The sequence below is a fragment of the Hippocampus bargibanti genome, linkage group LG13, assembly GCF_051943395.1.
Source record: "Hippocampus bargibanti isolate YZ-2025 linkage group LG13, ASM5194339v1, whole genome shotgun sequence".
Taxonomy (NCBI): domain Eukaryota; kingdom Metazoa; phylum Chordata; class Actinopteri; order Syngnathiformes; family Syngnathidae; genus Hippocampus; species Hippocampus bargibanti.
In genome coordinates, this window is record NC_142746.1 from 12,545,580 (window position 1) to 12,557,979 (window position 12,400).

General features: G+C 42.2%; 1 protein-coding gene across 4 annotated transcripts in view; it reads right to left on the reverse strand.

Moving 5' to 3' along the window:
* Positions 1–239: 239 nt before the first annotated feature.
* ptpn20 (protein tyrosine phosphatase non-receptor type 20) overlaps positions 240–12,400 on the reverse strand; it is a 30,444-nt gene continuing 18,283 nt past the window's right edge. For 3 of the 4 annotated variants that reach the window (XM_089012165.1, XM_089012167.1, XM_089012164.1), the window contains 15 exons: positions 12,087–12,297; positions 11,947–11,984; positions 11,639–11,725; positions 10,757–10,818; positions 9,981–10,142; positions 9,639–9,888; positions 9,436–9,500; positions 9,262–9,344; positions 7,217–7,353; positions 6,393–6,541; positions 6,209–6,299; positions 4,002–4,336; positions 3,665–3,880; positions 3,193–3,255; positions 240–3,105 (listed from right to left, as the gene is read on the reverse strand). In XM_089012165.1, the coding sequence (XP_088868291.1) occupies positions 2,995–3,105; positions 3,193–3,255; positions 3,665–3,880; positions 4,002–4,336; positions 6,209–6,299; positions 6,393–6,541; positions 7,217–7,353; positions 9,262–9,344; positions 9,436–9,500; positions 9,639–9,888; positions 9,981–10,142; positions 10,757–10,818; positions 11,639–11,725; positions 11,947–11,984; positions 12,087–12,297 (2,060 nt within the window). In that variant the 3' untranslated portion in view covers positions 240–2,994. Of the gene's footprint in view, positions 3,106–3,192; positions 3,345–3,664; positions 3,881–4,001; positions 4,337–6,208; positions 6,300–6,392; positions 6,542–7,216; positions 7,354–9,261; positions 9,345–9,435; positions 9,501–9,638; positions 9,889–9,980; positions 10,143–10,756; positions 10,819–11,638; positions 11,726–11,946; positions 11,985–12,086; positions 12,298–12,400 lie in introns of those variants that run through there. The other variant, XM_089012166.1, reaches the window with a different exon arrangement.

Below are 12,400 nucleotides of genomic sequence, written 5' to 3' on the forward strand. Positions count from 1 at the left end.
AACAAGTAGCACACCTTTGAGTGTGTTGGTAGAGGCTTCCCAACCGTGTAACAGTTGTATAGTGCAATCCAGAGTGGTGTAGGTTGTACAGAGGGGAATGGGCAGGTTCAAGCTGAGGCCACTTATGTTAGTGGGGACAGAGTTCCTTCCCAGACCCAGTGCAGTGCATCTACGACGAGCGCACAGACAACTGATACACCAGCAACAGATACCTTTCTCCAGTCTGTCACAGTTATGTAGTGCTATGCAGGGTGATGTAGTTTGTACAGAGGGGAATGGGCAGGTGCGAGCTGAGGCCACTTATGTTAGTGGGGACAGAGTTCCTTCCCAGACCCAGTACAGTGCATCTCCGACGAGCGCACAGACCCTGACACACCGGCGACAGATCCCTTACTCCAGTCACCTGACGTAGTTGGTCAGATGAGCGACATAATTAGACAGCATTTTTGTACATCCTTGCCCGATAACCTTGTCTATTTTGCCTGTTGGTCTTTCTGTTGTCTTCCGTGTGTATGTTGCCTCACTTCTGCATAATTTAAGGGGGGTGTATGTAACGGAGTTGTACACTTAGGTTATTAAATTATGAAGGAAGTGACGCAATGGCGCACAGTGTGGCACTATGTCCCGCCCATAGTTTCCAGAACAATCTCGAGGAGATTCAGGGTGAGTCGCAATTTTCTGTTGGTCTCGATTAACGCGCATTTTCATGACAATATCTTATTTTGTTTCCCCTTTTGTACTGTCTAGTGTTATCTAATTAGTTCCCTTATTCATTCGAGTCCAGATTACTTTTTGTGTCTTTATTTACTTCACGTTTTGTCGAGTGGAACTTAGCTTCATAGTGCTTTTCTATTGCGCAGTTAATCACAAGACGAAACCCATGCGACTTCACCCATCCCTTCTGCCATACTGTGTTGCAGGTAATAATTGTTTCATTTCGTTTTTATTGAACAATATTTAGTTTCTTGTGTCGTGTTTCATTTGCCCGTGAGTGTCCGTGGCGGGTGGCGCCATTACAAGCGCACCGCGTGTTCTGCCGAGTCTCCGCCCATGATGCGTTCAGGGACATCTTGTAAATAACAGTGAACTTGTGTTGTATTCTCTTTTTCTGTAAATAACCACTATACGATCACATGTTGTTAATTCTGTTTTGTTATCTACAATGTTTTGCATTTGAGAACAATCTCGAGGAGATTCAGGTTAATCACAAGACGAAACCCATGCGACTTCACCCATCCCTTCTGCCATACTGTGTTGCAGAAATAAAAGAAATAAAAAGACACATCCACGCGTCTCGTCTTCATTAATACGGCAGCATCGTGGGGATGAAGACAGTCACTGTTGTGACACCCGTCACATATATATATACTTAAAAACATTTACAATGTCGTATTTTCCAGTTTATAAGGCACACCCAAAAGCTTTCATTTTCTTCAAAAGATGACCCTGAGCCTTATACGCCGGTGCGCCTTATGTGTGAATTAATATTGAGCCACAACAGGTCTCGCAGCTACTATCAGCAGTCACTATATCAGCAGCCACTGACTCTATTTCCACCCACCGTAGAAGAAGTAGTGAGTAACCCCAGCCTCTACTGTAGCGCCTTATAATGGTGTGCCTAATATTTGGAATTTTTTATATACAGTATTTATGTATAATATTTGGAAAACATTTTTCATTCATTGAATGTGTACCTTATGTATGGAAATAGTTTGAAAATACACTATTCATTGGGGGGCGCCTTATACTCCGGTGTTAAAATACGATAAATGTGTAATTTTTTACCCTCCCAATTATTTGATGCTTGCCAAGTTTAAAATGTGCATCAGGCCACAATTAGCCATGTCTTTGAACATCATTTGTTTGTAACAGAGCAACGGAACAGCAAACAGCGCAGACTACCTGATATGTGCCCACCAGTCTGTGTTACTGCCATTTTTTCTCCATATGGTGTATAAGAAGAAACAATATCCTACAGGCGAAAATTGTAAGTCCACCATTCTTTGTCAGTACCGTCGATACAGAACCTCAACATGAACAAGCCGTGGAAAAGCCAGCATTGACAGTGCTGTTTGTGTGCATGGATGTATCCTGTCAAGTATGTGTTTCTCATCGCAGCTACAAACATCCAAAAGTTGAGGTACAAACCAGCAGCGATTTTTCTTGCACTGTACAATATGAAACCTTATTCATTCAACTACACATGATGGCTGACTTTTGTATTAAGTGAATAGAGATATATCCCAAATTCACCCAAAAAGCCTACATTTCACATTTGCGACAATGGCCATTTCAGCCTTTAGCAAAAAGAGCGAATTGAAAATGTATAAATGTATTCAAATGCATTATGTTGCTCTGTGTCCCAGGTTTCAAAGTACAATCTTGTGGTTTTCATAAAAAATGGGGAAAGTATACCATTCTAAATTTGTGACTGCCTTCAACTTAAAGTAATGTCTTTGTCTTGCTGTTGATTTGGAGCAAGCAAACATTGAAATTCAACAACAAAAACAGTGCACATTCAATCAAAGGTCGCGTGAGTGCTCTCAAGCAGTGTCGTCGCTCCCTCAGCCCATTTATTTGTGACGATAGCAGCTCGGGCTCGATTCCAAGGCACTTGATTCTTTTCATTGCTGTAAGGTGATTTTACAGAATGAATGGTGTCACTCCTTTTCACATTCTCTTGCCAGGGTAGAAATGCACTTCATGAAATAAAAACTCACATTCATCAATTGGTAAGATGATTTCATGGAACCTGAACAGCATTCCTACTAGACAAAATATTGTTGGGCGACCACGATGGCAGTTTGCGAATGAAACCCAAACTGAACAACTGAAATGGAACTCAGTCGTGGAGGTATAAGGTGAATCACTAAGCCCAAAATACGTCAAAATTCCCTTCACGGATCTAGGCAAAAAGCAAAAATGTATCTTCTCCTTGCGTACAACTAGACAGCACACGGTGTAGCCATTGCTTGTGGTCCCACAAACGCAGAGTCAAACTATTTTGTGGTCTTGGGGACTTTCTGGTTGCCATTGGGTACCATGGAGCTCTAAAATGCCTTGTAAAACCTCCAACCAGACTTTGTAGCAGAAGAGGTACTGTTCCTGACACCAAGACAGGGAAAAAAGTCAGTCTTTTGGAAGTTATCTTGATTTCAAACCTCAACTTTGTAACGCTTCGATAACACTAACCTTGGTCTGAATCATCCCATGCCGCTGAAGTCTCATCTCCTTTACTATGTTGCTCACATTAATCTAAGGACAAGAAGACAGATGGCTCACGCCCGACTGTGATACGACTTCTGAAGTCGCTCTGTTGTGCTTGTGTTATGTATATACGTCACCTGCACCATAGAAAGGTATAAAGCATTGTTACGGGACTGGTAAGCAAGCAGTAAATAATGCATTTGATTGTGCTGACAATCAGTATGAAGGTGCAGGGACTGAATTCATTTTCACTCTATGTCGCCGGATCGAACAGATGGAACTGCAAGCACTAAATTGGAAGGAACGGTGCGTTTAATGCGGCGAAACCATCAATGAAACGAACGCTCTCACAGGCCACAGATTTCCCACACCTAATTTATTTGCAGATTTAGTTGTCTGTGATGAACGAGTGTGACAAGTCGTCTGTGCTAAAAAAGTGAAAATGTTTGTAACTCACAGGTAAATCCCTCTCGATGAGACTGAGGATGATATCGGTGCAGATGAGAACACCCGAGCGTCCGATGCCGGCGCTGCAGTGTACCGTGATAGGCCCCTGTTGGTGCACCGAGTGCAGGTAGCTGAGGAAGCGAACCAGTTGCTCCGAGTAATGCGGAACGCCGTGATCGGGCCAGTGCGTGAACTTCAGGTGACGGACAATGTGGGTCTCGGCTGTCTACAAGCGATTCAGTATATATAAGGGTACACGAGTCAAATAGAATCAAATCAAATATAGGGGTACCTTGACATCGGAGCGCCTCAAAGGCTAGTGCAACATGAATGTGAATGTCTCTCACCTCTTTTTCCATCATGCGGATGATCTTAATGTGGAAATATTCCAAGCTCTGTTGGTTCACCAGGTGGATGTCGAACTTGCCTGTGTCCAGGGGCTTGTTGGGCTTCTCGGGCCAGTACTTGTGACATTTCACCCTTCCACGTTCCACTTCTTGGGTCATCATGGCAATCACATCCGATTTGTTTTCCCAGATCATTTGCCAAAACGCAGCCACCGTTGAGGGTAGCGGTCCTTGGCAGGAAATGTAGGCAAGCAGCTCGCCTCCCACTTGCATGCGGATATGGCTAGCATTGATGTAGTCGCACTTTTCCCCGAGGCTAACGCGGGTTTTGTCATCTGCGGATGGAAAAGAGGACACAGGGGCCAGGGTGAGTGTGCGACATGTGCGTTGTGACTTGCTTGCCTCACCAAATGTTTCCAAATTGGAAAAAAACAAAAAACAGATTGTTGATAGTTTTCTCAGTTTTGTCATCTTGTTTTGCCAAAAACTTAAGTCCTAACTACCAACAAAGTAGCTTTGTTTGTGATGAAATGACTGATAGAGTCCAAGTGTTTACAAAGTCCCCCACCTCATTGAAATATACCAGAAAATGTCTGTTTAAATACAAGGGATAGATTAGATTGGTGAATAACCCGCCGTGTGCGCAAACATTCATTGGAGAGGGCATATGGCGAGGGTCAGCCATATTCCACTGAGGCCCACTATCTTTGTCAGGATGCTCATTCATGTCTGACCCCCTTCACCCACTCCAAAAAAACAAATCTCTGGAGGCCATTAAATCAATCTGCTGCATGTTTGTATTCATATGGATGAAAAACGATTTGCTTCTATTTTTTCCCCTTGAACAAATCCCCTTAAATCTCCAACTTTCACAGTCGTTTATTTCCCCGTGGCCGAAAAATTCAATGCGTAAAATCAACTAACTACATGCAAGACATAACGTGCATGTTTTATCATGATTTTGCGGCATAGTGTACCAAAATATGTGTTGTGTAGTTTATTCCTAATGTACAGAAAACATCACCCACACTGGAATCATGTTAAAATATATTTCACCACACTTTTTAAACACACTGTCAACCTATTTCAAAACTTTTATCATATCTATTTAATCTTTGGAAAAATCTTACAAAATAAAAGCACAATAGAATAATATTACTGCCCTCCCACTTTTGCCGTTTTCAATGAGACTTTTTGGAAATCCAAACGGAGAAATTCAAGAGAAAATAGCCAAACAAAAATCAAAACAACAGCATCATAACAACAGTAAGACAGATGTCTGTTTACATCTGGGTCGGACTTGATCAACGTCTGGACTGGGACAGCAGCGTTATAACGCTTTAAGATGAGTAACACCTCGAACAGGATGAGCTGGTCCATGGAGGGCGATCCACCCCATGCAACCAATCCAGCCTTGTACCAATCAACCTTGAGCAACATTAAAGTGCGAATGAGAGGGAAGTCTATGAAGATAACGTGACCACAAGGGCCGTGTCTAGGAAATACAAAGTGGTCTCGCACCAAGTAACTAAATCAAATTGCCTCTCGGGAGACGCGATAAATGAATCGACACCGCCACACTCACACGCTAGTTATCAGAGCTGGCTGTTGTGCTGGGTGGGCGCAATGAGGACTGAGGGAATGGGCCTCACATTCTTCGTCTCATGCGGTTAAGGGTAAGAAGATTGCTATAGGGCAGGTGGGGGCAGGAGGGGGTCTCCTCTAGTCAAGCAGAGGGCGTTTCCCCTGGAGAGATAACACCCCCAGCCCTGTCAGATTCCCGATTGCAAATCCAAAATGACATTCCTATACATATACAGTATATCAATTCAACAAAACTGAGCGTTATCATCTTTGTTATGATTTCATTATTTGGTATTTGTAATTGTGCAGATGTATGTAATGATGTGTTGAATATTAACTGTCTCTACATCACAATCTTTTGTGTATCTTATGAGTTGCCATCTTGTCTCTCATTGACTTTCTAACTGGGAAGCACATGATTGAAATGACAGCACGTAATGTCTGCCCTTGAAGCTTCTCCATTTATAAAAGGCATGTGACCTACATCTCTTATAGTAATTAAAAAATGTTTTTGCTCGTGTTCTTGGATGACATCTAAGAGAAGTGGATCAGAATTACAAATGGACCATAGTGGTTGAAGAAAATGGCGAGAGCTAATTCATGTCGAATGGGGAATGACTCACAGGGCAAAATGTCTCTGTAGCGATTCTTGTCTCTGTGCTCAGGGGCTTTTCCCACCACACAGTCATCAGAAGGCTTGAGGTGCTCCAGAGCCTGAAGTCACATTAGTGTGTAACAATGTTCACACGCACGAACTGTGATGTCCCATTCATCATTATGTGCTGGACAATGTTCAGTGAAACCCACCATAAATTCTTTGACCAGTTCCTGCTGGTCTAATTGATGCTGTAGAATCTGGATGATGGCTTTGACCCTGGAGCCTGAATACTGGCTGCTTCGAGATGGGTTAATGATGGATAAACTGGACAGTTCTTCTTCAGATACAATGGCTGGGCCTGGGTAGAGGATAAGATATAAACATGGGACAAAGTCATATATGTACAGTATATCGATTTAAAAATGGACATATATTGATAAACAAGGTGCAATAGAACTGAATTTGGGTCAGTTCAGAGGGATACAAAAAATGGATTTGATGTGTTGGCAAAATTTGTGGGGGTATGATGCGATGACTTGTTATGAATGAAGTTGTCAGGACTTTGATTTGTCCCAAAATGACAATTCCACACGTATCTTGGTGTGCTGTATTTTAAAGCGAACCGATTTATATCGGTTGACACGCTCAGATTTTTTTAGATAAAAACTTTTTTTCTGACTCAAACAGTATTTTGTAAAAAGCTCAATGTGTATACAGTATATGATGTATTTGTTCACATACTGATATAGTGTATATATTTAATGCACTGAAAATGTATGTGTATGTGACTAAATATATTGTATGTACCTGTATATGTATAGACAGCAGTATGTAGAATATGTGTGAGTATTTATATACCGTATACAGTATATGTATGTCCATATATATTTATTCACTACATAAGGTGAAATGAAAAAAAGTTAAATCTAAAATGATGGTTAAAGTGCATTTTCGGTTTGTCCTAGCTTTCAGTCAATTTTTTTCTATTTTGTGAATAGTGCATCCTGTATATTCCGAGTGGAGGAGTCGATACCTATTTGCGGTGAGGTCGTTTGGTGAGCATTGGTGTCAAACAGGTTAGCTTCTTCCTCTTCGCTGCTCCAGCCGTCTGACTGTGGTTTCGGGCTGCCTTTGCACGAACGGTCCAACAGTTTGCTCACAGTGTGTTTCCTGGTGGAGTCAGGGGGCAAAGGGGAGACCACACTGTTTTTACTCTTCATTAGATATGGCCAGTTGAGGTCGTGCAAAGCTGAACTTCATTTTACACATAAAATACAATATACAACTCAATGCTAAAATATCTATAATTAGTGATTATCTATCATTCTTTTTGAGGGTTTGGATTACAAGTCCACACAGTATACAGTAACAACAACTTTTACTGTTTTGTTGAAATACTTGTGAGCTCCAATACAAGAGTTGAACAAAAAATGGCATTTAAAAAAACAATAGGGGGTAGAATTAGTCTGAATTTTACCGGTTGTATTGCAGACATTAATATTCGTGGTCTTATCTTAAATTTATCATATTCTCATTCTATAGGGCCTTGTCATCATTTGGATCACAGATGTGATGGATCCTGCAGCTAACCTTTGGAAGAGAGGTGGGTGATACAGAGGGACTGGTTGCCAATCAACTGCAGGAAGATATAAAGACAGACCATCATTTTCACTTAGGGACAATTTGTGCGCCACATTTCTTTGGAATGTGGAAGGAAAACCGGATTACCCAGAGAAAAGTGGGTTGGGGGAACATGCAAATTCCACATAGGAAGGTGCATCATTTGAACCCAGGGTGCGAAGCACTGGTGCACCATGCTGTCCCGTTTGTATTTTGGATTTAACTTCGACAAAACAGACTTTCTTCCTTCAGTCGTATTAGGGATTCATCATTATCCACTAATGCAAACAACGTACACTATGTTGTCCGTTTTATTAATTGCAATTTGTTGCCTCCCTGTGGTGAACATGGGAACTACAGCAAATAAAAAAAAAAAAAAAACAATGGGCCTAATTTACAAATGTATGAAAACCCAGGATTTTACCTCCAAAATGCACAAAACAGCCACGCAGTTCTCTAGTGACATTCTGTGAGGATTATAATCAAATAATGGTCGATGAATTCAGCGTGCGCAATTTGATGTACTGTGTCAAATTTCAGACAAACAGGAATGGCTGAGAGTTTATCTTTAAAACAGCGCTATGTCTGAAAAGCAAGTTCGGGGTAATCTGGGTAACGAAGAACAGGCAGTGATAGAGACAATGAGGAAAAGGTCACAGTGAACACTGTTAATATGACATGAATGAAAATTATTGTGGCATGGCGTCAAAGAAGATTTCTGATTGTACTCTAGGCTGATACTCAGCTTTGAGTTGCCATAATTACAATTACAATTCTGCATTTTGCCGCCTCCGGCTCATATCAGTACACTGTTAGAATTGTCTCAAGCTCGCCAGGTGGGTGTGCTGTGCCATTTTTTTTATGACATTCTATGCAAAATGGGCTGTCAGGAGAAAAAAAAGATTTATTTTCTGATACTTTGTAGTACACATTATATTTGCCATCCACTGGTACTTTCAATTCCATCACTTTAGACTTCATTGCTCTCCTAAATATTACATGGTGAAAACCACCAGGGCTGCACAAAATGCCAAAAACTGCTTCAAATGCAGCAGTCGCCACCACTTTGACACTTACTGGCAAGAGTGCACACTCGCATTAATTTTAGATTTACTTACAACGGCCATCATTTAGGATCTTTGTCAACCAGTCCCTGAAGATAAATTGGATCAAGTACAAAAATTAAAAGCATTTGTCACCTTTCCATCTTTTACTAGAATTCAAGTTAACTCATTCACTGCCAGACATGTGCAAAACTGTGTCCACTCCAGTGCCACGGTTTTTGTCATTGTGACTTGAATTACAGGACCCACAGAAAAGAGTTAAATCCTAAATTATATGGTTCTGGAGTTATATGAGCTTGAAATGAGGGAAGCTGTCCAAAATACTATGCAATACATACATATTGGTTTATATAGTGCTTTAACAACAGCTCAAGCTGGAACAAAGCTTACTAACCTGTCAGAAGGTCCATGCAACATCTCGGTGACATTCAGTGATGGGCAGCAAGTTTGATGAGAAGGTGTGCTGTCACAGCTCTCCTAGTAACAGGCCAAGTATGCAACCATGAAAAGTACGGAATCTTGCTCAAGGACAACATATATACTGTATGTACAATGGAGCCCATCTTACCTGTACAATAGGCATTTCATCCATTGCCACAATCAGTCGTCGTGGACCGGCAGGCGGCGTTGTGACTAAAACACCAGATTCATTAAAAACACATTCTGAAATGGGCTCTGGAATAGTGTGGAACGAAAACTAATCATGACATTACATTTCATCAAGTTTTTATAAGTTAAAGAAAATAATACGCGTAGTGTCTCGATCCCTACCAGGGGGGCATTCCACTGGCTTATTCATTGAAACGTCAGTTGAGGAAGAGGCATCCGAGGTGGTAACTGGAGCTGGCTGCTCAGCTAGGATAGCTTCAGCACCCGAGGCCATATTGGGTGGTGTGGGTGATTCGGAATAAGTCAGTGGTAGGATGTCCCTGCAGACGGTGAGCTGCACTGTGCCCTCAGCTTTACGCAGAATATCCACCACCTTACTGTGACTCAGTCCCGACACAATCACACCGTTCACCTGGTTAAACGCAGTCGCGAGCTATGGTTTTACCAGAGGCCGATGGGAAAATATTCCAAATATACGGCACTTGACATCATTGATAATGTTACCTCTAGAAGAATATCTCCCGCTTTCAACCTGCCATCCTGTTCAGCTACTCCACCAGAACAGATTTCCTTTACCCTCAGCACGCTGCCATTGGTCCCACCAACCAGTGCAAAACCAAGGCCGCCTCCTTCTGGTTTGGCAAACTCAACTTGCATAATGCAACTCTGAAAATGACAATAATGTTACAAAAGGACAGAGGAACTGTTGCATACTGAATTGAGAAGTGCAAAATCACCCTATCCAAAGAAAGACATTGGAAGAGTTTTATTAATGGGCTCCAGTGACATTAAAAAAAACGTATTCACTGCCATTCCCGAGGGTTTTGGGTTTTTCTTGCCGGGTGCCGATAATGCACTGGTCAGATCTCTGGCAATGTTTTTCCCTTCCAGCAGCATTTGCTTTTTGTACAGCCGCCATTTCAAGCTCAGATAACTCAAGACCCATATAACTTCGGAATTAACTCTTTTTTTCTGATGAAAAAAGAGAGTCTAAGGTTTCTTATGCTGCGTTGAATGTTTTGTAGTCCTAAAACTCAATATTACGTGGGTCCATTTTTGCACGTCTGGCAGTGAATGAGTTAATGTACCATATTTTCCGGGCTATAAGGCGCACTGGAGTATAAGGCGCACCTTCAACGAATGACAAATTTGAAAACTTTTTCCATTTATAAGGCACACTTGGATAACACTGACCATACGGCAGTTAAAAAAAAGAGGATTTTTAGGTGTGCCTTATAGTACGGAAAAAATGGTAGTTGAACAAGAGGACATTTGCTTACATCCTGCTGTTCAGCTCCAGACAAACATCTGAAGTTGCCAAGAGAACGGCGGACAACTTCAACTGCAGGGGAAAAAATGACAATAGATTAGGTACAAATCAGCAGCAAATGTAGACAAACAAATATTGATCTGCTCCATTTGATCCAAGCTAATTAACATCCATAGTTAAGCGCTTTTACACATTTTAAAAGAAAAATCCTCATTGATGAAATTGCTACGACGGGACAGCAAAGAACCAAAACAGGGTCTGCCCATCTCCCCCTCAAGCTGTCGAAATTTGAAAGTGTTGAAGGCTACGCACCTCTTGTGTGACAGGTGAACAAGACGAGGCCTTTTTAAAATGACGCTGCCCACTGTCCCCCAACCTGTTGCGGGAACTGTCACCGAGCAACTGAATCACCTGAACTAGAGACCACCATTGACCAGGAATGTGTCTATAAGCGCTGTGTGTGTGTGTGTGTGTGTGTGTGTGTGTGTGTGTGTGTGTGTGTGTGTGTGTGTGTGTGTGTGTGTGTGTGTGTGTGTGTGGTTGACAGACAGAACTTGGGCCCTCATTGCAAGATTAATAATTAGCAAGCCTCAGGCCCCCACTGGTGTATTGGACTGCACGACTGTTGGTATCTCATACACACATACACACGCACACGCACACACACACACACACACACACACACACACACACACACACACACACACACACACACACACACACACACACACACACACACACACACACACACACACACACACACACACACACACACACACACACACACACACACACACACACACAATGTCTTTCGACCTACCAAGCTCATAGCGACAAGAATGTGCTTATGGAAGAATACAGTGAAATGACAAAGATAAGGAATGTATCTCACCATCTTCCTGAGGTGATTCTTTTTCCGGAGAGGTAGGCTCTTCAAAACGAGCAAAGAACTTCTTGTCCTTTTTCCAATCAAACAGACCTGTGAAAGAAGTGCACCCAAAAGAGTCGGACAGATAATGACATAATCTCCCTTCAAACTATTTCTGGTCATGATTGAACTTAAATGATAGTTTGGTTAAACTCAAACATATGTGGTTTCCTGGCATCTGTGTTTGTAACTAACAAATCTCCCTCATGTTTGTCCGGAAGGTTTACTGAAGCAGAGGAAATCATCTCATAAATGTTTCACAGACTCCTCACCGTTCCATTTGGCCTTGGGCGGCACGGGCTGTTCATCTCTGGAAAATTGGAATAAAACACAAACAGCAGAGTGAGTCAGTCAGCTGTGCTTATCTCAGCTGTTTCTTTCATGTCAGTTGGGTCCCCAAGTAGGCACGGACCTCAGGATTTTGAGTTTAACTTTACGTGGGGCCATCTCGCAGGCTTTGACAGCATCATCCAAGGTCATCCCTAGAGTGCACCTCCCGCCAATGTAGAGAATCTTGTCATTGGGTTGCACGCTGCCTTCTTCACTGGCTGGGGAGCCTGGCACCACCTCCAGACAGTAAATGCCCTGCCATTTGCTTCCAATGCCACCTGTCAGTTTAATGCCTGGGGAAAGCAGTCCAATGCTGGTTGGTCGTGAGGTTGAGACATATAAATTCTCTTGTTTAAACCTCCTTTGTTGAGCTCAACTTAATTGTTATAAGGCAGT